We start from the raw sequence: 27,119 nt of genomic DNA on the forward strand, positions 1-27,119 counted from the left end.
AAACATTCATTGCCAAAGAAGCTGGCTGTTCCAAGCATGTTAACAGAAAGTTGAGTGGAAGAAAAAGATGCACAACCAACCGAGAGAACCGCAGCCTTATGAGGATTGTCAAGCAAAATCGATTCAAGAATTTGGGTGAACTTCACAAGGAATGGACTGAGGCTGGGGTCAAGGCATTAAGAGCCACCACACACAGATGTGTCAAGCAATTTGGCTACAGTTGTCATATTCCTCTTGTTAAGCCACTCCTGAACCACAGACAACGTCAGAGGCGTCTTACCTGGGCAAAGGAGAAGAACTGGACTGTTGCCCAGTGGTCCAAAGTCTTCTTTTCAGATGAGAGCAAGTTTTGTATTTGGAAACCAAGGTCCTAGAGTCGGGAGGAAGGGTGGAGAAGCTCATAGCCCAAGTTGCATGAAGTCCAGTGTTAAGTTTCCACAGTCTGTGATGATTTGGGGTGCCATGTCATCTGCTGGTGTTGGTCCATTGTGTTTTTTGAAAACCAAAGTCACTGCACCTGTTTACCAAGAAATTTTGGAGCACTTCATGCTTCTTTCTGCTGACCAGCTTTTTAAAGATTCTGGTTTCATTTTCCAGCAGGATTTGTCACCTGCCCACACTGCCAAAAGCACCAAAAGTTGGTTAAATGACCATGGTGTTGGTGTGCTTAACTGGCCAGCAAACTCACCAGACCTGAACCCCATAGAGAATCTAATGCAGATGACCTGAAGGCCGCTATCAAAGCAACCTGGGCTTCCAATACCACCTCAGCAGTGCCACAAACTGATCACCTCCATGCCACGCCGACTTGAGTCAGTAATTAAAGCAAAAGGAGTCCCTACCAAGTATTGAGTACATATACAGTAAATGAACATACTTTCCAGAAGGCCAACAATTCACTAAAACTTTTTTTTATTGGTCTTATGAAGTATTCTAATTTGTTGAGAGTGAATTGGTGGGTTTTTGTTAAATGTGAGCCTAAATCATCACAATTAAAAGAACCAAAGACTTAAACTACTTCAGTCTGTGTGCATTGAATTTATTTAATACACGAGTTTCACAATTTGAGTTGAATTACTGAAATAAATGAAGTTTTCCACGACATTCTAATTTATTGAGATGCACCTGTATATTGGTTTATGTCTTCACCCACTGGTTCCTGAAATTACATTGAGAGCTGTTATGGATAAATGAGTTGACTTTTGAGAATCTCCTGGACATGCTAAACTTATAAACTATTATAAAGACTATATCCTGTTTGCCCAGTTGTCTTGCACTCTTTGAATAATACTTAATCTCATCTCTATAGTATCCTTTTGCTACTGTTTAAGTAATAAAAAGGTCCATTTGAAGTTACTGACTGCTCCTTTATCACTGCTTTCTGAAACATTATGAAATAATTATTCCTGTGCCACTGCTGAATTTGAATACCATTCAGTGTGTCTGAAAGCCATCTGAATATTTTCTACAGTTTTTGAGAAATTTCAATGTATTTTTATGTCACATGCTTTTACGGATCTTCAAGTGCCTTAAATGTAGTCCCCTGGTATATTTGCCATAGTTGCCCTTTTGGGTCTGCTGATTTGTCACCCTCGAAATCCAGTATTAGCTACTTGGAGTAAGCCATTAAAAGAAGAATAGTAGCTTATCTCTCTTTGTTATGCAACATTAAATAGTATATAGTTATGCATATTATGATCAAATATATTGTTTATTTTGTATAAATTGTATATTGCGAGACTAACCCCCACCCCCACCAAAAAAAAAAGTCTGATGGTGGGGACCCCCCATAAGACTTGATTCAATTCGAGCACTGATCCACGGCCATGTATTTCGATACACTATTGGATTGATATATTTACTGACCTCTAGTGGCCAAATGACGCAACTTAAAGTCATGGCTTTTTTTATTGTACTTCTACACTTTTTTTTTTTTTTTTGCAGTTTTCCTGCTTTTTACCAATTTAGTTGCTTTAATTCTACTGTATACTTAAATTTTTACTACATATAGGTATATTATAAACGTTTTTAAAATGCGTTATACTTTACTTTGTAATTATGCATAATAATTTGATCCGATTGGTCCTCCTTCTTGGATTTATTTGCATACTTAATTGTGATTGGTAATTTTTTTAATTGCAAAATTCTATATATTTTAAACAAATTGCAAAAATCTGCAAGATGCTTGACCTTCAGAAAATATTCATGAGTTATTTTTGTGATTTTTTTTTTTTAATTGCAACCCTCTTAACCTTATACCTCATATTTAATCTCCAAATGGAGTTATATATTTTTGAATCAGAAATAATAATAATAAATTAGACAAAATGTATACAGTTAAAAATGTTTAAATATATCGTTGACAAGGTCAAGACCTCTAGCATGGGCTTAAACGCTGTTTTCTTTTTTAATTAAAATCTTTCAACTCCGTGTGCATGTTTAAAATTAATATACATTTTATCTATTTGTCAAGCTGTAAAATATCAGGTAGAAATTGTGCATAAAAAATAATTATCTTTAACCATTATCCAGTACATCAGAGTGGAGAAGAAATGTATATTAATTGGTTAAAAATATTAAATTAATAATTAGTTTTCCTTTTTTAGATACTGTCAGTCCTCTGTGGTGTGTCATGTGGTCCCGCCTCGTGTCCATATTTGGTTTGTTTCCTGTCCTTGTTTAGTGTGATTATTAGTTAATTCTGTTCAGCTGTGTTTTAGTCATTAACCTGTGTATTTAAGTTCCTGTCTGTTCAAGTTTGTGTCCTCTGGTCTACTTGTTACTCACTGGTGTTCCTGTCTGTCTACCTTGCCTTGTTTAAATTAAAGACTATTATTTTGAGTTCATCCTTGCTGTGTGCACCGTGACAGTAAGTCTAAATGAGGAAATGGTATTTTCATACTTTAGCACAAAGGACAACAGACCAGAGAAAACAAGTTTTTAATAAAGAAAATTCTAACACAAATTTCAGAACAATGGCACAAAAAAATACGCTCTTTGAGCAAAATCATTTTTAAGACATTTAAAAAAAAAAAGGAAAACAGCATCACGTTTTCAGTGTGATTATTGGTTCAATACAGATAAATCTATAATAACATAAAACACTGACAACATTTAAGTGAAACGGTATTTACTGTCTTTTTTTTTTCTCCGATCTGAAAGTTATACAGCATACATCACCCACATTTGTGAAGATTTACAGTACTTTTTGTATCGATCAGAGGTGTACCTTAAATGCACACAATGGCTTAAATATACTTTATACAATATCCTGCTTCTTGTAATATGTATATTGATCTACAATGAAAAATAAATGAAGAATATTAAATCCCTGATCCTCATTAAAAATAATCATTCAACACAAGGCACTTCTGGAGTGTGAAGACACATCTTCTGAAATTTGTCCCTTATTTGAAGGCTTAGTTCCTAGAAGTCAAAAAATTAGATCTTCACAGAATAATAAAGTGTGAAAATCACAAAACCATAATGATCCATCATCCATGATTCATGTTCTTCTCTATACATTGTCATTATTGCCCATATATAGTCAATTACATTTTTTTAGGTTGCTCAGGTAATAGTGCGTGTTCCTAGTTAAGAGAGAAAAAATTGGTCCAAATAGTAAAAAAGAAGCTAAATCAAGCCATTAGCATGGACTTCAGCATTTTTCTCTTTTTCTCAGCGGCTTTGAAGGAGACACAATGATGTCATCAGAGTCGTCTGAATCGACGGTGTTTGGAATTTCATTGGCTGCTTGCTGTTGGTGGATCTTCAGGTCTGCTTAAAACCAAAAAAATCATAGATTTTAGTACATGAAATAGATGAATGATTATACTGTATGCATAAAGGTAGTTTATTAGAGATTATTCAAAGGATATACTGGTGAAGACCTGAGGGTGGAAACGTTGCTGTTATTAAATTCATTTGGAGCATCTGGGTGGTTGGGATGTGCACGCCTGTTTGACTTTTTTGATTCTTTAATAATAAGATTAAACACTCAATTTTCAGTTAAAGGCATTTCATTTCATTGATGTCATTGTCTAGCTCAGTTTAGTTTAAATAGTATCTGTGAAATCAAATTGACGATAATCGCTAAAAAATCAAGTGTCCCCAACTGAGCAAGCCAGAGGCGACAGTGGCAAGGAACCAAAACTCCCTCTGTGACAGAATGGAGAAAAAAAACCAGGCTCAGTCAGGGGGCCAGTTCTCCTCTGGCCAGGATATTATAGTTTATTTATTGATTTAATTAAAATTTTAAAATGTATAAATGTATTATATTTCTATTTTTATATTGTTGTAATTTCTAACAATAATAGTATTATATAGTTAGGTATTTTATGATATTTTTAGTTGTTTTATTTATTTTTAGTTTTATTGTATTCTATTGTATTCCGTCATCTGGAGGGAGCATATGTTACTCTAAAACTTTTATATACCTTTCAGCATTCATAGTGCCTTCCAAAACATGCAAGCTGCACTTATGCACCCCCATACCATCAGAGATGCTGGCTTTTGAATTGAACGCTGATAACACCCTGGAAGGTCTCCCTCCTCTTTAGGCCGGAGGACACAGCGTCCATGATTTCCAATAAGAATGTCCAATTTGGACTCATCTGACCATAGAACACTTTTCCACTTTGAAACAGTCCATTTTAAATGAGTCTTGGCCCACAAGACATGACAGCGCTTCTGGACCATGTTCACATATGGCTTCCTTTTTGCATGATAGAGCTTTAGTTGGCATCTGCAGATGGCACGGCGGATTGTGTTTACCAACAGTGGTTTCTGGAAGTATTCTTGGGCCCATTTAGTAATGTCAATGACAGACTCATGCTGATGAGTGATGCAGTGTCGTCTGACACTGCATGTACAAAATGTTTTTGGTTCATCAAATGGTTTTAAAGCTGACAACCAGCAACAAAGTCTTATTGTTCCTAGATTAACAAGCAGGAATATTAGCAGCATGAGTTCAAAACGATCTCTTCAGCAAGAACAAAGCATATTATTATATATGAATAATTACCTGAGGTTTGTATTTTGTTAGTAAACACGGCCTGTGAGCAGCCTCTGGGCAGCAGTGGAGGAGTGGAGAGATACGGCTTTTTCTGATGTATGGAAGATGCAGACTGTGTCACTGCAGATGCTCTGCAATGTCCAAGTCAACATATGGTTGTCAGGTGACCACCAGGCCATGCATGCAAACATATTCAAACCAACTGTTGTGACTGCATACTTGCATTCTCTAACCAGAACAAACAACTGTGCAAGGTTTATTTTTGACTGTAAACATAATATAAATATTGAAATGTGCAAAAATAATTAATTGTCTAGTGTGTGTATCGATGTGGTAATTTAGTGTATACACTATCTAGAGTATATCACCTGTCTATAGTCAGAGTGCTGCGTTTGTGATGAGCCCTGAAGACAGACTGCAGCAGAGTCACTTCCTCTTCCTGTACAGCCTGAGCGTTCACACCTGATTGGCTCTGAAACACATAGTTAAGGAGAATATTTTTGTGGAAACCATGATACGTATTTCATGATTCTTTGATTAATAGAAAGTTTATTTGATTTTATCTGAAATCTTTAGTAACATTATAAATGTATTTACTGTCACTTTTGATACATTTTATGTATCCTTGTTGAATGAAATAGTTAATTTCTTAAAGGGGGTCATCGGATGCAAAATTCACTTTACAAGTGGTTTGAAGATAAATGTGTGTTGGAAGTGTGTGTACACATCCATCCTATAAGGTTAAAAATCCACCCAGTGTTTTTTTTTTTAATCTTCTCAAATCAGGCTGTTCTGAGATTCCTGTCAGAATGACGTAGTTCTGCGCAGGCCGCTCCCACGATAGTTGATTGACACGGCCGTCTTACCTTAGACCCGCCCTGAGTGAGCTGAGAGCTGTCTGCCATTGTGTCAACTCCGGTGCAGGTGAAGACAAGATGTCTCCGATTAAGCGATTGAGGTGTTTTGTTGTTGGATGTAGTAATGAATATAGCAGTCGTCATTTACTCCCTACATCTGAGCCACTGAAGACGCAGAGGATTAATGTTATTTTTGCTTTTGAAGGGAATGCACCGATCCCGATCTGCCTAAATGCGTCTATGTTTGCGTGAATCATTCGTGATCCAGCTTCATCTACAGAAGAAGTGAGTATAAGGGTTTTTATGAATCTTTACAAATCGCCTTTCCTAATAGCGTGCAAGTTAGCCAGTTTTGCGGCTGAAGTTTACAGTCTGCTCGTCACCCCACGGAAGAGAGGGGTGGGGCGGGGTGAGCAAAGCTCATTAGCATTTAAAGCAAAATGGACTAGAATTACTTGCTGAAAACAGAGCTGATTTACAGGGTAAAAATTTTGATTTTTTTTTTTTTTTTTACAGTACCATTGAGAAATTTTAACCAAATTATGTTACAGACTTTTCCTTAAGACCCTAAAGAATCATATCAATTTGTGGAAAATGGGCATCCAATGACCCCTTTAAAAAAACTTAAGTACAGTAACAACATATTATGCATAAACGAACTATGTATAATAAAACAGCCCATCAAAAGGCCACAAATAGTTACCATGGCAGCAGGGATAGTTCTTGGGTCTGCTTGACTCTGTCCATCCAACTGCCTCTGCCTGATCAGATGCCCTCTGAGACAGGACTGTAAAAGAACTAGATCCTAAGAGAAGGAATAGAACAATAAGGAGGATATAAAATTAAATAATCTACATTCACCGTGGGTGTACAGTATAGCAGTGTGTTGTACCAACCCGTATTCGGTGTGAGCGCCAGTGCGTCTGGATGATCTTAGCTGCTCTGTTTTTCTGCACGACTTCTGATGACGACAATGGTTCTGTGAGTGTTAATGACAAAGAACTGTCCTGAACCTGTGAGATGAGAAAAATGGATTGCAACAGTTTCATATGCATTAGATGCCATCTATATGGTTATACTCATATATAGATATACCATCTATACATCTATAAATGTACCTGTGTGTACATTGTTTAAAAAAAAGAGTTTAAATGTATTACCTGACTTGAGTCTTGTACTAATCTGAGTTTTCTCTCCTCCTCTAGTTTCTCTTTTAAACGGCTGATTTCTATGGTCAGTGCACCCATCTCTTGCCTGTAAATAAAACATGGTATCTAAAGTGGCTTTACTTACTTTCTTTATAAATTTCCATGTTCATATTTATCATGATTCATCAATGCACGTTATTCTAAAAAGACGGAGGAAAGTCAGTTTTCATAATCTTTCATCAAAATGTAATTCATTTCTATGCCTTTGTAATGACTTTTCTTTTCTGCTCATATAACCAAGGTTGTTCACTCATAAAAATGTCACAGAAATGTTACAGATATAAAAGAATGCTTTTTATTCAATATAGATTAAACTGTTCCAATAATAACAAAAATAAACACTTTCTCTAAAGGAACACAAATGCAGGGTTTAATTGGTTTTGTCTGATAACAGTATCATCACATAAGAGATTCAGTCATGTGAGAACTCATGTAAGCATCTTCAAATATAAGCAAAAACATCACCACACTAGTTTTAATTCATGATTCCTTCATTATTTTTATATTACAAACCTGTGTGTTTGCATCAGTCTCTCATTCTCTCTGATTTGTTCCTTCAGCATGTTTTCTACCTCTTTCAGACTCTTATCCTTCTCAGCAGACAACTGCTTTATCTCCTCGCTAATAAGAAATAAACAATATTTTCAATCAGAATTGCTCTTAAATATTTCAGAAATATTTCATTTCAGAAAACAAAATGATTCAGAAATAAGAAAATATGAGCAATATTTCAGAATTAATTTCAAATAAACCCTGTTCTTTTGATCTTCCTATTCATAAAAGAATCTTGAAAAAAAAAAATCACAGTTTCCACAAAAATATTAAGCAGCACAAATGTTTTTAATATAACATTGGATATAATATTAAACATTTCTTGAGCACCAAATCCGCATATTAGAATGTTTTTTGAAGAATATGATATTTTTAATACACTCACTCTCTCTGGGTTAGTTTTTCCTGTAGTTCCTTTTTCTCTTCTCCAAGCTTCTTAACTGCTTCCCTCAAATGCACATCATTCTCTTTAATCACAGATGGCTTCATCTCTGTGTTGACAGAATCACTCTGACTGGACGATTCTGACTCAGTGCCTTTATTGTCTGGGCTCTTCTGTGAGTCTGATACTTTAGTGATCTGAAGATTCTTCATCTGCTCAACTCTCTGAAAAACAAGTAAATACATTCACATGTACATTCTACATGTTTAATGTAACACATATACACACGCATGTATGTGTGTGTAAACATATATATATACTATATATATATATATATATAAAACCTTTTCAAGCTCCAGGATTCGGCGCACAAGTCTCTGTTTACTCCAATCCATATAACCTGTAAACATAAAAATATTGACTGAATTTAGCCCTGTGTGCAGGAAATACTAATTGCTTAAACCTTTTTTTGGCACATTTAAACTAGAAGACCAGCTGGCCGGTTGGCTAAACCAGTTAAACACCAAACTGGCCGTGTCAGGAGACTAGCTAAGACCAGCTAACTATCTTAGGCTGATTTGTGAATTTTTCAGCAGCTGTCTGTAGTAAATGACATTTGGTGAAATAATGTTTCCAGTTCTAAATCTAAGTTTAGATGTGCTTTTGTAAATTGAAGTACCCTTGGCTCGGCACGCAGGGCTGTCCATCATTTTCATCTCTTCCAGCGTCAATTCTTTTTTGAGTTCCTGGTTCTCGTTCTCCAGGTGCTGAACAGTGTTTGTGAGTTTCAGAACCATTGCACTAAGGGTCTTGTTCTGCCGCCTGATGTTTTTGCTATCTGCTTTATAACTGAACAGAGAAAAAGAGTGTGTGAGCAAGACTAAATCAAAACACAAACTCAAAGGGACCATCAAATTACAATTCAAATGAACAGTGTTTGCACCTTCTTTCAGTTGACTCTAAAAGTGCTTGCAATCTTTGAACCTAAAAAATGAAAACATATTTGTATTATAATTAAATATGTATTATTAATTTAAATGTATAAATAATTTTAAAAAAATACATTCAGCTTTATATAAAATAATACCTCTTCGAAATAGGTTTCCACAGTGATCTTCATTTCCTGCATGTTGGTAGTTTTGAGGTCACTCTGAAGCTGACTGTAATGGCAAATTCATTCTTCAAAAAACAATTAATCATACACTGGTGTCCAGAAGTATCTAGTTTTTATCAACATAAAAACTGAAAACTAAGTAAAAATTTAAATAGAAAATTCATGATTTTTACAAGAATGTCATTAGGATGTTATCAAGCCTTCAATGGAAGCAACAAATATTTGAAAGTACAAAAAAAGTTTTCAAACATTTTCAAACAATTTTGTCAACAAATTATGACATACATATATATATATATATATATATATATATACACACACACACACACACACACATATATATATATATACATATAAACATAAATATTATATATATATATATATATATATATATAAAATACTAAATGCACTAGAAATGTTATTTTCACGTTAAATAATTTTAATGTCTATTAAGATATTTTTAGACTTGCGTAGCCTGTAACTCTTATGCTAAAGTGAAGTATATTCACGCTGTATTGATTCACGATAACCTGATTAATTGCATGACAGTACAATATAAATGACATTTAGCATCAGACCTTAAGGCATTCTCTTTTTCTTTGCACTGCTGCTCCAATCGTAGAACCCTCTGTTTCAGTCCGTTAATGATCTGGTGTGTTCAAAAAGAGAGAAACACATTTCTCATATTACATCATTCATCAAATTAAGAATCATTGATCTGATCAATTGTGATTGTGAGGTTGTGTGAGATTTTTATAAAGGCATACTCACCGATCTAGGATCAGTCTTTCTGTCCACTAAACCCCTAGCATACTCTGGGTCCTATATTATCAACACAAAAATAATTATTTCACATTAAACTTTTTTTTTTTTTGAGAAATAAGCTCTGAGAGAACACCTTTAATTTTCACTACATTCAAACCTTTGAGGTCAGTAAGTGTTTTGGAAATAAGTCTTTTATGCTCACAAAGGCTACAGTAAAAAATACTGTAAAAAACAGTAATATTGTAAAATATTATTTTAACTGAAAATAACTTTTCTGATTTCTTCAGTGTCACATGATCCTTCAAAAATCATTCTAATATGCTGATTTGGTGCTCAAGAAATATGCTGTAATATTTTTTTAGCAATCTAAAAGTCTGTAATTCAAGAAATTCAAGAGTTTAATTCAAGAAATCATATTCTTTTCAGTTACAAAGTGTGACCGCTTAATGGCAGCCTGCTTTTGCAGTTACACTACAGTGATGTTTATGCAAGTGATGTGAAACAGGCTACATTCACAATCAGCAACTCATTTCTGCGATATGGTGATGTCATGACTCATATCAACTATTCCAGCTCATCTCTGCTGCTGGATTTGCTGAGGTTTGCTCATCACCTTCACTGGATCCAACAGCTGTTCAATTTGTCTGTCTTTTTTAGTGCTTTCTTCTTCAAGACGCCGCAGCTTGGCTTTCATCTTGTCTGATTCAGCCTTTTGGGACTGGATGGTCTGAGAAAATGGAGAGCAAACATGAAATTTCAGTGTGCTTACTTCATATATGAAAGCTACATACTAGAATGGGAAGCACATACATCTTAACAGACAGAATTTGCAAAACTATTATTAGTACTAGTACTATTGCAAGTATTACACAATACTAAAATACATCTTAAGAACCTTTTCCTCCATTTCCATTCCCATCCACTTGCATTGTGGGTAATATTAACAAAACACTCGTTTAGATACTTATTTCCTAAAATCCAGCAAAAATAACAGGCCATCCAGGAACATTTGTCATGCTATTTTTAACAAACTATGATTTGGGACACACTAATCCTAACCACTAATCCCTGATATACATATAGGACAGATAGTATGACAACTGAGATAAAGCCCAATTCTTTGAAAACATGCTGTCTGATGTAATCAAAATTCTAAAAACACATCCTCAAATGCACTCATACGCCAGTGAGTGAGTGTGCGAGAGGTGAACTTCACCTTTTTTAGATCAATTATTTCATCATACATTTCCTCCTTATCTTTGTAGTCTGGGGTCCCTGGAACATAACCTGACAAAGAATTGTAATTGTATGGTGACAAAAATAAAAATAATAATACCTGTTATATGGACAATTCAGGTGTATGTCTATAGATAGTTTTATCTCACCGTTGGATGCAGAGCGGGAATATTTTGGCTTTTTCATTCCTAAGGCCTCCTTCAAGTATTCTGGTGTGCTGGTCATTGAGATGCTGGTCTGTGTGACACTGTAATCCGCACCTTTTGGAGACTTTGACAATGTCCCTGAAATATGCAAATGTTTACTTTTTGATCAAGTAAACCTCAGTTGTTTCAGTCCAGTAAATGTTCATCTTGAAATATTACTAACAATATAAAGTTATTCTCATGTTTACTTTATAAAAATCATTAAAGATTTAACAGCAAAAAAAGATTTTTACAATTATACTACATCTTTTTCTTGCTAAAAAGCATGCACTACCAATGAGAGAATGGAAGTCATGTACAGGTTGTCGACTGTATACAACAGGTTTTTTCAGCAAGCCTTAGAAATTCATTTTTCAAATATGAAACAATAGGCGTTTATAGGAATAAATTACATTTGCATGTCTTTCAAATGTATATAGCGCAGCCTTTTGATCCTGAGCTAGTGTTTCTCAGTTACCGATCCAATATTAAGAGCAAAAGGTTTACGACCTTCGAATGTGATTTCTTTGATAGTCAGCTATTTTAGTTTTCCAGTAAGTAACTTTTAAATATCTTTAAAACGAGATACATTTTTCTGAGAAGCATAACAGCAATTTAATCTTGTGCAGATATGATCTTTGTTTGGGTCTTATAATGTAAACTTATCCACATCCTTTTCAGTAGAAGATACATAATTTAAAATGGTAAGATGCAGAACTCACCATGTCCATCATCCTGTAAGCGCAACCAGACGTCCTTCGGTGTACCAGCCGGGGAGGTTTTATAGTTTTGGAGCTGTGTCTCTTTCACTGTCCTCCACGATGCTACTGGAGCTCTCTTCAGATGCAAGTTTGCACTGTTCAGGTACGGTGACCCTTTATTTAAAGAAAATTATTTATTATTTTAAAAGCATTTTTTTTGCAGTGTATATAGTTGCATTAGTACTTCATAATTAAAATAAATTGCCAATTTTACAATTTTTATGATGTGTTGATAGTCAGTTTTGGGGGTAATGCATTACAAGTAACAAGTTACGTAATCAGATTACTTTTTTAAGTAACTAGTAAAGTAACACATTACTTTAGAAAATATCGGAGTTACTTTTTCAAATAAGTAACGCCAGTTACTTTGTTATTTTCATTTTATTCCCCAGCTCTCCTGTTCCTATAGTGCAGATGCATTGTGTGTACTGTGCAAACATGATGGTTACTGTAGTTCAAAAATAAATGTGAACATGCATTTACTTATCTCACCTGCACAACAACAGATTCATTATTTCTCAAAATGAATAAAAACAGTGACAGGCAAACTTAGAATATGACACAAACCTGCAATAATTAAATACGTTAAATAAATATCCCATTTTATTAATCGCTAACCTTCGATAATCCAGCCATACTATAACGCAAAAATGACTTTAGATAAACATAACATTTGTGATTAGTTTTTGTATTGCTGAAGAAAGAAAAATGAGCCAGGCCCAGATAATAAAAAGTAACGCAAAAGTAAAGCTTTCCATAAAAAGTAACTAAGTAATGCAATTAGTTACTTTTTAGGGAGTAATGCAACACTGTAATGCATTACTTTTAAAAGTAACTTTCCCCAACACTGGATACAGTAATACACAGAAAAAGATGGTAGCATATGTGTGGCAGTCATGAAAATGCAATAGATCTTCTAAATCTTAAACTTACTAGGAGAAGGAGGTGGTCTGCCTGAAACTTTCTTTTTTCTTGATTTCTAAAAAGTAATCCAACAATCAGACAGATGGATATAGTACCTTTTCACACAAAGATTCAAAGCTTGAAGAATGAAAGATTCAAGTAAACAGGCCGGCTTAAAAATGTCCATCTCACCTTTTCAGTGTCGGACACATAGCTGCTACAGAGGCTGTCCTCTGCCTTGAAAACAAAGAAATTATATATACATTAATAGAAAAAAAATGTCCCTAAATGATGATTACTATATTCATATGAACTTTCTGCAAGACGTGTTATCCCAAGGCATAGTACATCTCCAAAAATCATGGTATTGTATGGTATTTGTGTTAATGTTACAGTAAAGAACATCTATGAAAACTGTTAATGTACTCACCAGATCCTCTACCTCCTCTTCAGTGACAAGTTCTCCAGCTGCTACAGACATTATAGCTTGTTTTTATTTTACTATCACCTTTTACAGACAATAGGAGGACCATAATACTTTCTCATGGAGGTAAGACCTGTAATCTCCGAGTAGGCTGTTATGATGCAGCAGGAAATATTATTTTTCTCATGTCAAAGAGTCGTATTAATCCTAATATAAAACAGCATAAACGAGCATTGACATGGGCAGTGGGTCTTAAGAAGTTGCCAAGATGCAGCTGTTTCCTGATGTCGCCGGTATGAAAAGCAGCAGATATTGTGTGTAAACGCTACGGAGTAAACGCTATAATATTGCTCTGCGTCGTTTCGCGTCTCTCGTCGCTGCACGGGTGCATTATTGTCGTCTAGCAACCGAAAATGTTTAACATGACAATAGTCAGCAAATGAAATGTGCTCGTGTGCGTCAGCTCTGCGCAACGCTTGCGCACACTGTATGTTTGGTGAAGGACAGCTCCATTCACTGAATCAAATTACGCAGTTTGTGAATTCCTAAAATACCACTTCTTTCTATCTTTGCTTTTTTCGATAGATAGGCGTTTTATGTGTCACTTATGTCCAAATGTAGCCTACTTGAAACTACTCAAAAAAATCTAACATTTTATACATTAGCCTGTATGTGTGCCATGAAAGCATCAATGTCTTACTACAAATATAATTGATAGAATGCCTGAGTTATATGCTGTTAAAAACTGCTGTACCAGCCTAAGCTGGTTGGCTGGTCTTAGCTGGTTTGAGCTGGAAGTAGTTGGTTTTAGCTGGTCTCCCAGCCTGACCAGCTAAACCAACCTGACCAGCTAAGGAAGTGGCCATGTTTGGCAAAGATCGTAGGCTGGTTTTAGCTGTTTGTTTGTTTGTTTGTTTTACTTCTTCTATACTTTTTATACTCACAATGTATAGAGATACTTCTGCTGTTGTTATTTTTATTGTATTTAGGCCTATTTATTTATTTTCTCTCATTTATTACTCATTTATTGTCTCCTTTATTGCTTTGGTGGTGTAATTATATTCTGTATTTTACACATATTTAAAATGCTACTATAACACAAATGTCAAGTTGCCAATAAAGCAACCTTACTTGAACTAGATAGACAGACAGACAGACAGACAGACAGACAGATAGATAGATAGATAGATAGATAGATAGATAGATAGATAGATAGATAGATAGATAGATAGATAGATAGATAGATAGATAGATAGATAGATAGATAGATAGATATCAGAATCAGAATCAGAAACTTTATTGCCATTGTCTGCAAACACAATTCACAAACTAGGAACTTGCTTCGGTAACAGAGTGCAACATAAAAACACTGAATAATAATAATTTACGAAGTAGAAATTTTCCTATTTTAAAAAGCATATAAAAAATGCAAATATTATAAAATGTCCAGCTCAGTACAGATGTTATGTAGTGTCCAGCTCAATACAATTGTTATAAAGTGTTCATGAGACCAACGGCAGAGGGGAAGAAACTGTTCTTATGGCGAGAGGTTCTGGTCCGAATGGACCGTAACCTTCTGCCAGAGGGAAGTGGCTCAAATAGTCCATGTCCAGGGTGAGAAGAGTCAGCTGCTATCCGGCCTGCTCGCCCCCGAGTCCTGGAGACGTACAGGTCCTTGAGAGATGGAAGGCTGCAGCCGATTACCTTCTCAGCAGAGTGCACAATGCGCTGCAGTCTCTGTTTGTCCCTGGCAGTGGCCCCAGCATACCACACGGTGATGGAAGAGGTGAGGATGGACTCAATGATGGCCGAGTAGAACTGCACCATCATCTGGACTGGCAGCTTGGCTTTCCTCAGCTGCCGCAGGAAGTACATCCTCTGCTGGGCCTTCTTGATAAGGAAGTTGATGGTCAGCTCCCACTTGAGGTCGTGGGTGATGTGGGTGCCCAGGAAGCAGAAAGAGACCACAGTGGTGATGGGGGTGTCTGTCAGGGCAAGGGGAGGAAGGGGGGCTGTGACTTTCCTGAAGTCCACAATCATCTCCACTGTTTTTTGGGCATTAAGCTCCAGGTTGTTGCTGTTACACCAGGACACCAGCCGCTCCACCTCTCTCCTGTAGGCAGACTCATCACCATCCGAGATGAGCCCGATAAGAGTGGTGTCATCCGCAAACTTAACCAACTTCACGGAGTCATGGCTGGAGGTGCAGCAGTTGGTGTACAAGGAGAAGAGCAGAGGAGAAAGTACACAGCCCTGTGGAGAACCTGTGCTGATAGTTTGAGTGTCCGAGACATTCTTCCCCAGCCGCACGCACTGCCTCCGGTCCGTTAGGAAGTCAGTGATCCACCTACAGGACCTATATAGATAGATGCTTCAAGATTTCAGTGATAGTCATTAAAATAATGTTACAGAAAGAGTAAACAGTGAACAGCTGCAGTGCTGCAGGGAACATAATCCTGCTCTGCTGTTATAATTTGATATTTAATGGTAAGTGTGGTGGAAAAGAGCAGTGTATATGACCTTCCATTGGTCATTTAGTACTGCCACATTACATTACCCACATGTGATGATGGAGATGGACTTCTCATAGATGGATTTGGTGTGGGATTACTTGAGTGTATTAAAAGCCAACTGTTACAATCTCTCCAATAATTATCTAGAACTATGATTATTTATTCAAATAAGAGGCTATTATGTCAATGAATTTGTGAAGGCGGTGTATAAATGCGTGACCTGAGTCACCCTCTCTGCTTGAATCAAGTTATCAAGCAGCTCTGTTGCAAAGCTTTTAAAGTCTATGCAAATACCCTAAATCTTTCGCCAGGCCACTCTCATTATTATAACCCAGTTACGTAAGCTTTAATTCCAGCTTGCCTTCCAAGAGCCTGTGATGTATTTTTTTAAAGAGGTCCTATCCTCTTAAGGTGATTAATGGTAATATGTGTGTGTTGAGGGATGCAAAGAGAAGGGGAGGGAAAGAGCAACGTGAGAGAGAGAGAGAGAGCGAGAGGGAGGGATGAGCTGAGATCTGATCTGCTGGTGTTATACAGCCACAGGCAGACGTTAAGCATGAAAAGGGCAGTCGAGGTGCGAACCAAGGTCTGTTTGGGATACTGAAGATAGCTTCATACACATCGGCAATCTTGTAAGTAATGAAAAATCTTAAAATCACTTCACTCAAGAAAAACAATCATTACGTTCTTGTGTGAGGTTATGCATTTGATGGAGGTAGAGTTATTTTACATGTGCATTCATGTTTGGAGTGCAATAGACTACTAAAAATAAAGTACTAATAAGGTATTTTAAATTATATTGCTTTTTAGATGTAATGTTTCATTGGAGGCTTTTTTCAGTGCAAAGACATATATTTATAATTCAAGGCATACTGATTTCAGTGCTGTGATTCAAGCTGCTTTTTTGTATTATAAAAGAGCATTAAATCAATGTTGAATGTGCTTTGTCGTAGATATGGCTATATGTGAGTTATAATAGCAATTTCTCATCTTTGTTTCACAGACCTGTGCATATCAGTGTTCAATCAAAACTTGAGGATCACCTGAAATCACCCATTGCCCCAGTGACAAGGTAACAAATCCTATTTTCACAAAGAGCTTACAGACCCTAATTACACACCGAGACACGAGAGACAGACAGCATAGATGTATTTACATTTAAGATACCTATGTAGAGTAAACATTGAATTCTTATAGAAATAAATTATGTTAAAAGATGCCAAAAGGCAAAATCACAAAACATGCTTTACATGTATCTATCAGTAAGCATTATGCACAATAAATATAAATCGTCTCACTGTTAGTTATACACAAAAAAGAGCCATGGTCGCTCATTTCAAGCATAGCTGATGTGAAATAGGTCACTTTGTTCTACAGAAGATTAAAACGCGTCCGTTAAACCATATTGGGGATGATTCTAAATCCATCACAATATTCCCTGTTTTTTAGTGATTTGCATGAGCATTATATAATACAAAATGGATATTGAATTTTCAGTTAATCAACCACAGTTATTTCAAATGTGACCCTGGACCACAAAACCAGTCTTAAGTGTCAATTTTTCAAAAGAACAGCATTTATTTGCGATAGAAAGCTTCGTAAATGTCTATACTGTCACATTTGATCAATTTATTGTGTCCTTGCTGAATGAAAATTTCTCTCTAAACAAAACATCGTACTGACTCAGTACGATGTTTTGTTTAGAGAGAAATTTTCATTCAGCAAGGACACTGACCCCAAACTTTTGCACGGTAGCATCATTAAACAATAGTGTATGTTTTGTGTTAGTTAATGCTAAGCTAACTGCCCACAAAAATCCAGTCTGGGTTGAACAATATAAACCTAAAAATTCACCCTCCTGAAAGTCACTGAATAATTTGCACACTCTTAACTGAACCTGTGCATTTGTTGTCAAGTGCAAAAATGCCTCTGGGTCAGCAAAACCCTGTGGTGGATGGGCTATCCTTAAAGGAACTGGGCGACAGTGTGCTGGTGGAGATAGAGCCTCGAAGGAAAGGACTGCCATTTCTCAAACATGTGGAGTACCGTATTGTTAGCAAGGTAAACTCAATTTGAACTTATACTTCAATCATATATTTTAACTCTAAATAGCTATTGCTCTATTTTCTTTAGACAGTTGCTAAATGCCATTCTGTATTCCCTATACACTATTAACTTCTGTACTCCTTTTACATAGTGTTTCCAGATCCCGGTTCAGCGCAGGTACAGTGATTTTGAGGTGTTCCATGGTCTGCTGCTGCAAAAGTTCATCTACAGGATGGTCCCTCCACTGCCCCCCAAACGCATCCTTAAAGGAGGTGAGGAGAGCTCTCTGCAAATGAGTTTGTTTCTTAAATCTACACTCTTGTGTAACTAAAACTCAGTTTTTTCTCTCTCTATCCTGCTCATTTTTAGTTTTGAACTCATTGTCAGACCGAGAGTTCAATGATAGTCGCCGCCGTGGTCTACAAAGGTTTATGACCTTGGTGATTAGACATCCAGTCCTGGCAGGAGATGATCTGGTCAGCATCTTTCTGTCAGCAAGCAGCGCGGTAAGCCCTCAAACCAGCAGATGGCAGAATAATTCATTCATATTTTACCTAAACATGATAATTGTTGTTTGTTTCGAAGTTGAATAAAATAGGGGTTCATCCTTTTTGTGTGTTACAGGAGGTTCAAAATATGCTGCGTGATGCATATAAAAAGACAGGTGATGAGTTTCTGACCTCCCAAATGGCCTTGCATGGCAAGGTGGGTAAAAGCTAACATGAAATGAAAATACCATGATATTCTTTGAAAAACCATGTAAATATCATGCTATTGGTATATCAAAGAACCACCTGTTTTTCACCACAGTACTTTCTGAAAGTAAAATGACACACAAAATTAATATTGCATGTCATTTTTAAGGTGTACCTTCCTGAGGACATACAGACCCAGGCTGCCGCTAATCGAGAGGCCATTGCAAATATCCACAGCAGTTTCAATAAACTCAGAGATGTAGCGGAGCGCATGGCTCAGCGTTCACGGGAGAACTCAACAGATCTGCTCATGTTTGGCAAAGACCTGAGGTGAACACTACAGACCATACTGAACTGAATATATATATATAATATGGTCATATTTATCATTATTAATTTAATTTAAACATAAATGATCAAATATGGATTTTAATTAATTGATTTGAATATAAATATTATGTATCAATATTTATAAATATCTAGATAATGAGTGGACTGGAGTGATACTGTATAAAAATACCCACAAATGTACATGGCTAACATGTGCAGTGTGCAAAAGTATAGCTGCACAGATTTTGTCATGATCTGTTGATATTAATGTTAACATTAAATTATGAATTATTGGATATTTGTAATTTAAAACCTATAAGACAAGTTGCCATTTTTTAAATCAGTGTTTAGATACTTTTATTTTTTTGTGGTGCATGGGGTGGTTTGTAACACTTATCAGAATATACATATTCAACTACAGTGTTATTTTATTATCATTAACATAGTATTATGTTTTTATTCATATTTTGAATTAATTGTATTTTTATAATTCATATGTTTAGATTTTAAATAGTTAAAAATGTGTAAGTTTGGTATTTTTATGACTTTTTATAGACTTTATAGCGTTTATTCATTTATATTTCAGTGTTCTTGAAGTTAAACTGAATGAAAATGAGAAATGTTGCTTTTCATGTTTTGTTTTATTGTATTTCAAATAATGCTTATGTTATTTCAAGTAAGAAAAATGTTTTTAATAGTTTTATTTTAGTTAACAATAACAACACTGGTATGTTTTATTGAAAATATGACAGTTATTACCTGACTCTCCAACAGTGAATTGGGCTCGGACACATCAGACCTGCCGGTGAATGCTACAATGAGCAAAGCATGGAAAACACAGAGGAAGTCACTTGTAGAGATGTCAGGAGAATTTGGTCTTCTCGCTGACAAAGCTGCACACCAGGTATTAAAACATGAGCATTATTGAGAATTAGTCTGATCACAAACACTACTACAAAAATGACTGCAATTATGCAGATCACCAAACTGTACTGAAAAGGTTCAAAGCACCTCAATGTTATCATGACACCCACAATATAAAGACTCTGGTGGAAAAGAAATTAAACGCAGTATTTCGAACCACTTCTTACACACCAGGGCAGCAGAGAGGAGGATGAGGTGGTGGAGAAACTGAACCTTCTCCTTGAACAGCTGCAGTCATACAAAGTGAGTACTGTCTGTATAAAACTTCTTAATCAATTTTTGCAACAAAATTGTTTTAATGGATGTTAATGGGGCATATGCAGCTGCTATAACATGGGGTAATAGGAGTTTGGTCATATATTATACTTCATGTATGACTGAACCAATTTCTAAGGACATTCAGGTGCTAATAATTTTGGATGTATATGTATAGGACTTGTGTGATCGTCATGACAGTGGCGTGTTACTAGAGCATCAGAGAGCATTTGAAAAGCGCAGTGGGCCTGTGGCAACACACTTAAAATACCAGAACAGCATTGAGCAACCAGAGTCTCGACTCTCACAGGTAAAACATATAGCAAACACACCAACATGCAAACTACACTTACACTTACTAAAGTATACAGACATACTGTCCACAAGAAAAACATTTGTAATCCATCAGGGTTCACTCATTCGCAGCCTAGAAGTATACAAATATATTATATACAGCACATATCTTCTTTAGAAAGAAAAAAAGTGTTTTAGGGTGCATTTATACGACCAAAATGTACAAAAAACTTTTTTGGGTGAAAATGATTAATGAATGTTTCCCAGGTATGGAAAATGGAATGTAATATATATAATTCTATAATTCTATTCTATAATAAATACTATAGAGATACGTTTTTCTAAATTAGCCTACATGTACATTTAACTTGAGTGAGGCATTTTTAGAATGAAGGTGAATGCGTGCGCGCCGATCTCATGAAAGTGTCTATTTGGCATGCTATTTATACGCAGATATTGACTTTGGCGTGATATGCTATGGTTAGGATTAGGAGTGTGGGGTTGGTGCGTATTATATGTACGCCAAAACTGCGTATAATATGCACGTTAAACAAATTGCATGTCAAATGCACGCAAAAAGTGTGTATTATATGCACGCCAAACACGTGCGTATTTTACACGCCAAAGTGGCATCGATACGCATTATGCGAGACGCTGCAAAATAACAAGACACAAATGCAACTTTTAACAACTTATTTACTAAAACAACAGAAAAAATGCTCAGTGAAATTTAAAAACGTTTTCTGTGTGAACGGCCGCTTTGTGAATTTGTCTGAATTCAGGTGATTTTCAAAACGAACACAACACGAAAGGGATAACAATGTAACCTACAGAAAGCGTAAAATCCTCATCACTGACAGGTGAACTAAATATTATTCTGTGTCAACCTACAGCAGGAGAACACAATTATCACCATGGAGATGAGAAGCTATTTCTCTCTTTTGTGTCTGCATCAAGAAACCCAGATGGTCTTCACCTATCTGCCCCTTGTGACTTCAATACTGGGGACATTTGTCCACTCACAAATACAAGGACACAAAGAGGTGTGTTTCTAATAAATCTACTACCTCAGACTGTTTTATCAATTCAACACTACTTTAAATTGTGTCAACTGTGTATTTGGGGCCTGAGCAAGGTGCAAGGACCCTATTAGAATTGCTCAGTTTCTTCTTCTTCTTCTTCTTCTTCTCCAAAATGAATCGCATTTTTGAGGGCCTAAACATGTTCACCAGAAGATTTATATCTGATATGGGTTTCAGAAGTGGGTGTGGCAAAATGGCTCAATAGCGCCACCTATAATATTTCAACGAAGTGCACCTCGAGCTATGTTTCACATACATGTACGAAATTTGGTAGACAACCAATACCTACAAAAAAGACTCCCGACTTCACACATCCGATAAGAGTCCTGGCTTGAATACATCTAAAGGCCCATAATAAGTTATAATCATACACTGGAAAAAAAAAAAAAAAAAAAAAGTTGAGCCAACTTAAAAGTTTAAGGTAACCAGCTTCAGCAAGAGTTTTCTTAACTTATTTTTTAGGAAATTTTGCAACTTTTTGTTGTATAAACTTAGAGAAAACTCAAAAATCTGCTGAAGCTGGTTGCTTTAAAATTTTAAGTTTGCCCAACTTTTTTTTTTACAGTGTAGCACCATCAGCTGGCAGCAGGAAGTTTGGCACATATAAATGACTTTGGCATATTCCTTCTATGTTTACCACTTTAAAAGCATATTGCCCAAGATTCGCTGTTTTCCTAAAGCCACCAGGTGGCGGTGAGCCCAGGTGCGAGGGCCCCTTCAATGCTGTTTGCAGTTTTAATTATTATTTATTTTTTCATTCCTCAGATGGGTGATGTGTGGGGTGACCTTCATCCAAAACTGAAGGACCTTTTTGAAAGTGCTAATGAAGCTTCCAATCGCTCCTCATCTCAAACACACACCTACAGAGGACAGAAGACCTATGCCGTCATTGGCCCCGCATAACCAGGACAGCAAATATAAGAGAAATTCCCAGCCTTTTCTCAAATACCCAAGAACTCAGTGTATTTCTTCATGCCATGTGTTTTCCTTCTCTTGACTGTTTAACAACTTTCTTCATGACTTTTCCAGATATGTAAATACAGAGAACATAGTGGCCCCAAAACATGTTTGAGCACATAAAACATAACGAAAAATTTAATTAGATACAAAATATAAGTTTATGCTAAAAAATGATGCATTCAAAATTAACTACATTTTTGTTAAATTTTTGCACATGCTTTTAATCAGAATTATTATAATCTAGTTAACTAAAAAGCAGTAGATTTTCTTTATTTGAAATAAAATACACCAAAGTAAAATAAAATATATAAAAATAAAGTTTAAACTTATTTTATTACAGCTAGGTACCAAGGCAACATTTTTCATTTTGTTTAACTTGATCTGTACTATACAAATTTAAAATGAAAAAAACACAACCATATTATTAAAACTAATTCAAAATATCAGTTAAAAAGTATAATAGTATCTCAATGATACTAAAATAACACTGCTTTTAACCAACTGGTTCATGCAATATTTGACAACCGGAAGATGTCAAAATACTTTTTTTCAAACACCTTATTTTGTGGGCTTGTGGTATCTTTATTTCAATTAAATAAATAAACTTGCATTGATATTTTTTTAAACAATGATGTTCAGACATTTATAATACCACCTAAGTGTCCAAATACATTCCCGAGGCCACTGAATATCAAAAGAATATGTTTAATTTAAAAATGTTAGAAAGACACCCTTTGAGACCAACATCATTTTTTGTCTTTTTCATTCATTTTCTTATTCTTTTAATATGTTTTGATGCATGTTTAATATGTTATTACATATTCAAATAAATAATCCCAGATCTTCCAAAACCTGAGGTCAGTTCATACATCTCTCTTTTTCAGGTAACCCAAAATCATTTTTAATTTTGCCAGGAACTTATATAATATTCAAAGAATCAGAAATGACCCATTTGAAGAAATTCAAAGAAAGACCAAGATTATTCTGGAAAAATATTTTTCAAGCAAAACTAGCTGATTTAATGTTGAGAAAGCACCAGACCTTGCTATCCACAGGCATCACACACACACAAGAAAAAAACAATAGGTTTTATACAAATGGCAGTGTATAATTTAATAGTTCTAGATGTCAGGTGATACAACACCAGACTGTTTTGAGCAACAGTACATCATAAAATCTTAACATCACAGCATCCAGTTTCTGACATGTTGGCATTATATGCAACTTAAAGAAGTAGTTCAATCAAAAATATTATTTTTCTGAAAATGTACTCACACTCTGGCATCCAGATGTAGATGTGTTTGTTTCTTCATCAGAATCAATTTGGAGAAATGTAGCATTAAATCACTTGCGCACCAATGGACCATCTGCAGTGAATGGGTGCCGTCAGAATGAGAGTCCAAAGAGCTGATAAAAACATCATAATAATCCTCATCTGAATCGAGAGAGAAATATGCACAGAATAAGCACCAGTTACAAGTGAAAAAACAGTTCTGAACAAGTACGTCAGTGTATTTTGATGTGAGAGGACAACAAGGGATGGACTTTTTCACTGGAGGACGCTTTATTATATAGAACACGGACTTCTATTTGGACTATTTTGGCCAAATGCAGTTTAAAGTTTATAAAATGCCTTATTTTTTTCTTCTTACAAACACAGCTTTTGCTTCACAAGACATTAACTGATGGACTGGAGTCATATGGATTACTTGAAGATTATTGTGATGTTTTTATCAGCTGTTTGGACTCTCATTCTGACGGCACCCATTCACTGCAGAGGATCCACTGGTGAGCAAGTGATGGAATGTTACAAATCAGTTCCAATAAATAAACAAACACATCTACATGTTAGATGGCACGAGGGTCAGTACATTTTCTGCAAATTTTCATTTGAATTATTCCTTTAAGCTTGCAGCTAGTCAGTGCTTCATCAACTGAACCATTACACTCTAAAAAAATGGTGCTATATAGCACTAAAAGTGGTTCTTGGCTCATAATCATAGGGGAACCACTATATAGCACCATATCTTTAAAGGTGCTATACAGCACCTTTGTCAAATGGTGCTGTGTAGAACTATAAGAGGTGCCATATGGCATTGTATCTCTTCAACAAAAATGGTGCTAAACAGCACCAACAGTGGTTCTTTGGCTCGTAAAGGACCTTTAAAGGGGCTTAACAGGTTCTGTATATGGTAGCGGTGCTATATAGCCCCTCAGCCATGCCAAAGATCTGGTGAAGAACCACTGAAGCACCAAGATTTGGTGCTATACAGCACCAAAGGTGGTTGCCCTATGATTATGAGCCAAAGAACCACTTTTTGTGGAGTGTACGCCAAAAGCTTTATCAGTGAAAAAAAAAAAAAAAAGAGTTTTAAAAAATTTTTTTAAAGTACTTTGTACAGATAATTGCAATGGACTATTGTCAATCAAAAACGGAGAAATGAAACATCAACCATCGACTGTGTAAGAATTAAATAAATAAATAAAACAGCAGTAAGGTTAAGATGAATTTGTCATGTCTAAACGTTTGACCAGTAGTGCCAATCTGAAGTCTCTACAGTTGCGTTTGTGTATACAAATTAAATCTCTATATTTTGAACCTTCTGTCCAAATGAATCAAATTCTTTAGTCACAAATTATTGTCTCTAAACTTCACAAAGTGCCAAATATAGATCAAATACAAAGAGGAGGGTCTGTTTTTGGTTAAGCCAGGACATGTCAAAACTACTTTTAATTAAATCCAAATTGAATTATTTTCCCAATTTAATGATTTTTTATTATCACTATATATAGAATAATTGAATCAAAGATGTGACCACAAGGGAGAAAACACGGAAAAGGTATACAAGGTTTAAAAACACAAACATCCTTGTGAGTTTTTATAGAGAATGAAAAGTACATTTTAATGGCCATATGTCAACTCATAATTTTATTGTCAACTAAAGTGAGTGCTCTTCTTCTTGTAAAACCATGGATACAGTAGAACATGCACACATGAATAACAGAAGAGGAGTTTAAGTTCACAGCTTTGCAAAAGGGACCATAAAGATCCTCATAAAGAGAGAAACAAATATGGGTGATAGAGCAGTCAAAGATAAAACAGTGCTTCCTATTTGAGTTTTACTGTCAATGCTGCAGTGTGTCATAACCCCGCCCCCGACTCATGCCATTGGTTGGTATTCTCCAACAAACAGAGCTGTTTTGATCGTGCCAGAGACCAAATGGTTTATTTTGACTGCATATTATGACGGGCTAGGAGAATGAATTTTAAGATAAAAAAACGACATTTCTGCATCAAAATAAAATGTCCTATACAAAGGACATTTCAGTGGGAAATATAGGCCTTGCCGGTTTTTTTTCTACACATTTAGGAATGATACATCTGAGACTAATTCCCATCTCTGAATGGAAGCATTACCTCGTTGTGACTGAAATAATGGCATACAAATACACACAAAAGCAAAACAAATTAATAAACACAATGTAACATAAAATGTGCATGTGTATGATAAACAGATTGCACAGTTCTGACATGGTGCACAGTCATTAATTACATTATATGATTATCATTAACAGATCATAATACTCCATTTGGAATATTAACTAAACACATGATACCCAAGGCAAAATCAACAGCTCATTTAAGAGCCGTCATGTGGGCAAATTTAAAGATGAAGCTTATTTAAATTTACACTGGCCTGCTTGAAACCAGTGTAAAGATTCCTGATGGCACTAAAGGTAACCATGAGAGCAGAGGCAGAAAGCTGAACTGAATGTGGTGGATATCAGCAAACAGTCAACAAAATTGGTTCATTGGACAATATTTGGTTCATTTTGAGATTATCGTTATCATATAACTACATACACTTAACAAAAGTTTGATTATTCCCCTACATCAGGTCCAAAATCGAACAAAAAAGCCTTGTTAAAGTATAACAAACATTTTCTCTTTTTAATTTTATGTGGATTTTGTGTAAATATAGTGTAATATAATATCATTAAAGGAATGCTGAAAATATACTCTCCCTCAGGCCATCTAACATGTAGATGAGTTTTATTTATTGGAACATATTTGGAGAAATGTGGCATTCTTGCTGAATTGTGAATGGGTGCCGTCAGAATGAGTTTTAAACAGCTGATTTTAAGAAACATATCCATCAAGGCGCTTTAACCTTAAACTTTTGCTTCTGGCTAAAATACCAGTGTATAATTCACGATAACGATTCCTCCAGTGAAAAAGTCCATTCTCTGATGTCCTCTCACATCAAAATCCTCTGACATACTCATTTAGAACTGTTAGCACTGTTTTTACTTTTAAATGGTGCTTGATCTGTGCATATTTCTCTCCTGATTAAGACAAGATTTTTTTTTTTCGCTGAAAGCAATGCTTTGGAATTAGAAACATCTTAATGATGGGGTTGTTTACAGCTTTTCAGTTCACAAGATAATTGACGGACTGCAGTTGTGTGGATTATTGTGACGTTTTTGTCAGCTGTTATAGGACTCTCATTCTGACGGCACCCATTCACTGCAGAGGATCCACTGGTGAACAAGTGATAAAATGCTACATTTCACCAAATCTGTTCCAATTTAGAAACAAACTCATCTACATCTACAAA

General features: G+C 35.6%; 3 protein-coding genes across 5 annotated transcripts in view; 1 reads left to right on the top strand and 2 right to left on the bottom strand.

The window, feature by feature from the left end:
• LOC306872321 (protein tweety homolog 3-like) overlaps positions 1 to 1,843 on the bottom strand; it is a 43,998-nt gene extending 42,155 nt beyond the window's left edge. The window contains exon 1 of the mRNA XM_079420823.1: positions 1,823 to 1,843. The gene's annotated coding sequence lies outside the window, so the exon portion shown is untranslated. The remainder of the gene's footprint in view (positions 1 to 1,822) is intronic.
• Positions 1,844 to 2,923: 1,080 nt separating this feature from the next.
• Positions 2,924 to 13,888, bottom strand: iqce (IQ motif containing E). 3 transcript variants are annotated; one of them, XM_079420477.1, is made up of 21 exons: positions 13,408 to 13,857; positions 13,170 to 13,214; positions 13,008 to 13,053; positions 12,036 to 12,188; positions 11,278 to 11,412; positions 11,109 to 11,179; positions 10,506 to 10,619; positions 9,899 to 9,949; positions 9,706 to 9,776; positions 9,101 to 9,173; positions 8,957 to 8,997; positions 8,693 to 8,862; positions 8,358 to 8,413; positions 8,017 to 8,237; positions 7,593 to 7,700; positions 7,032 to 7,125; positions 6,768 to 6,884; positions 6,575 to 6,676; positions 5,383 to 5,486; positions 5,024 to 5,145; positions 2,924 to 3,780 (listed from the first exon to the last, which is right to left on the bottom strand). In XM_079420477.1, exons 1-21 carry the CDS (start codon positions 13,456 to 13,458, stop codon positions 3,659 to 3,661), a joined length of 2,067 nt encoding a protein of 688 aa, XP_079276603.1. In that variant the 5' UTR covers positions 13,459 to 13,857; the 3' UTR covers positions 2,924 to 3,658. The 3 variants fall into 3 exon arrangements, with proteins under 3 accessions (XP_079276603.1, XP_079276605.1, XP_079276604.1); XM_079420479.1 differs by having other exon boundaries at positions 2,924 to 3,777; positions 11,109 to 11,167; positions 13,408 to 13,838; XM_079420478.1 differs by having other exon boundaries at positions 2,925 to 3,777; positions 13,408 to 13,888.
• Positions 13,889 to 16,453: 2,565 nt separating this feature from the next.
• snx8b (sorting nexin 8b) lies at positions 16,454 to 23,347 on the top strand. The gene is made up of 12 exons (XM_079420564.1): positions 16,454 to 16,546; positions 16,918 to 16,986; positions 17,831 to 17,975; positions 18,112 to 18,232; positions 18,330 to 18,466; positions 18,585 to 18,665; positions 18,825 to 18,985; positions 19,760 to 19,889; positions 20,084 to 20,152; positions 20,343 to 20,474; positions 21,352 to 21,501; positions 22,306 to 23,347. Exons 3-12 carry the CDS (start codon positions 17,838 to 17,840, stop codon positions 22,441 to 22,443), a joined length of 1,257 nt encoding a protein of 418 aa, XP_079276690.1. The 5' UTR covers positions 16,454 to 16,546; positions 16,918 to 16,986; positions 17,831 to 17,837; the 3' UTR covers positions 22,444 to 23,347.
• Positions 23,348 to 27,119: the final 3,772 nt, after the last annotated feature.

The sequence above is a fragment of the Barbus barbus genome (assembly GCF_936440315.1).
Source record: "Barbus barbus genome assembly, chromosome: 7".
NCBI lineage: Eukaryota > Metazoa > Chordata > Actinopteri > Cypriniformes > Cyprinidae > Barbus > Barbus barbus.

Coding starts and splice junctions, on each gene's coding strand:
- iqce (XM_079420477.1), bottom strand. CDS start 13,458: ATGTCTGTAGCAGCTGGAGAACTTGTCACTGAAGAGGAGGTAGAGGAT. Junction 12,189..13,007: donor CAGACCACCTCCTTCTCCTA/GTAAGTTTAAGA, acceptor CTTTAAATAAAG/GGTCACCGTACCTGAACAGT. Junction 8,998..9,100: donor TGGAAACCTATTTCGAAGAG/GTATTATTTTAT, acceptor TTCATTTTTTAG/GTTCAAAGATTGCAAGCACT.
- snx8b (XM_079420564.1), top strand. CDS start 17,838: ATGCCTCTGGGTCAGCAAAACCCTGTGGTGGATGGGCTATCCTTAAAG. Junction 18,986..19,759: donor ATGTTTGGCAAAGACCTGAG/GTGAACACTACA, acceptor ACTCTCCAACAG/TGAATTGGGCTCGGACACAT. Junction 20,475..21,351: donor CAGAGTCTCGACTCTCACAG/GTAAAACATATA, acceptor GTCAACCTACAG/CAGGAGAACACAATTATCAC.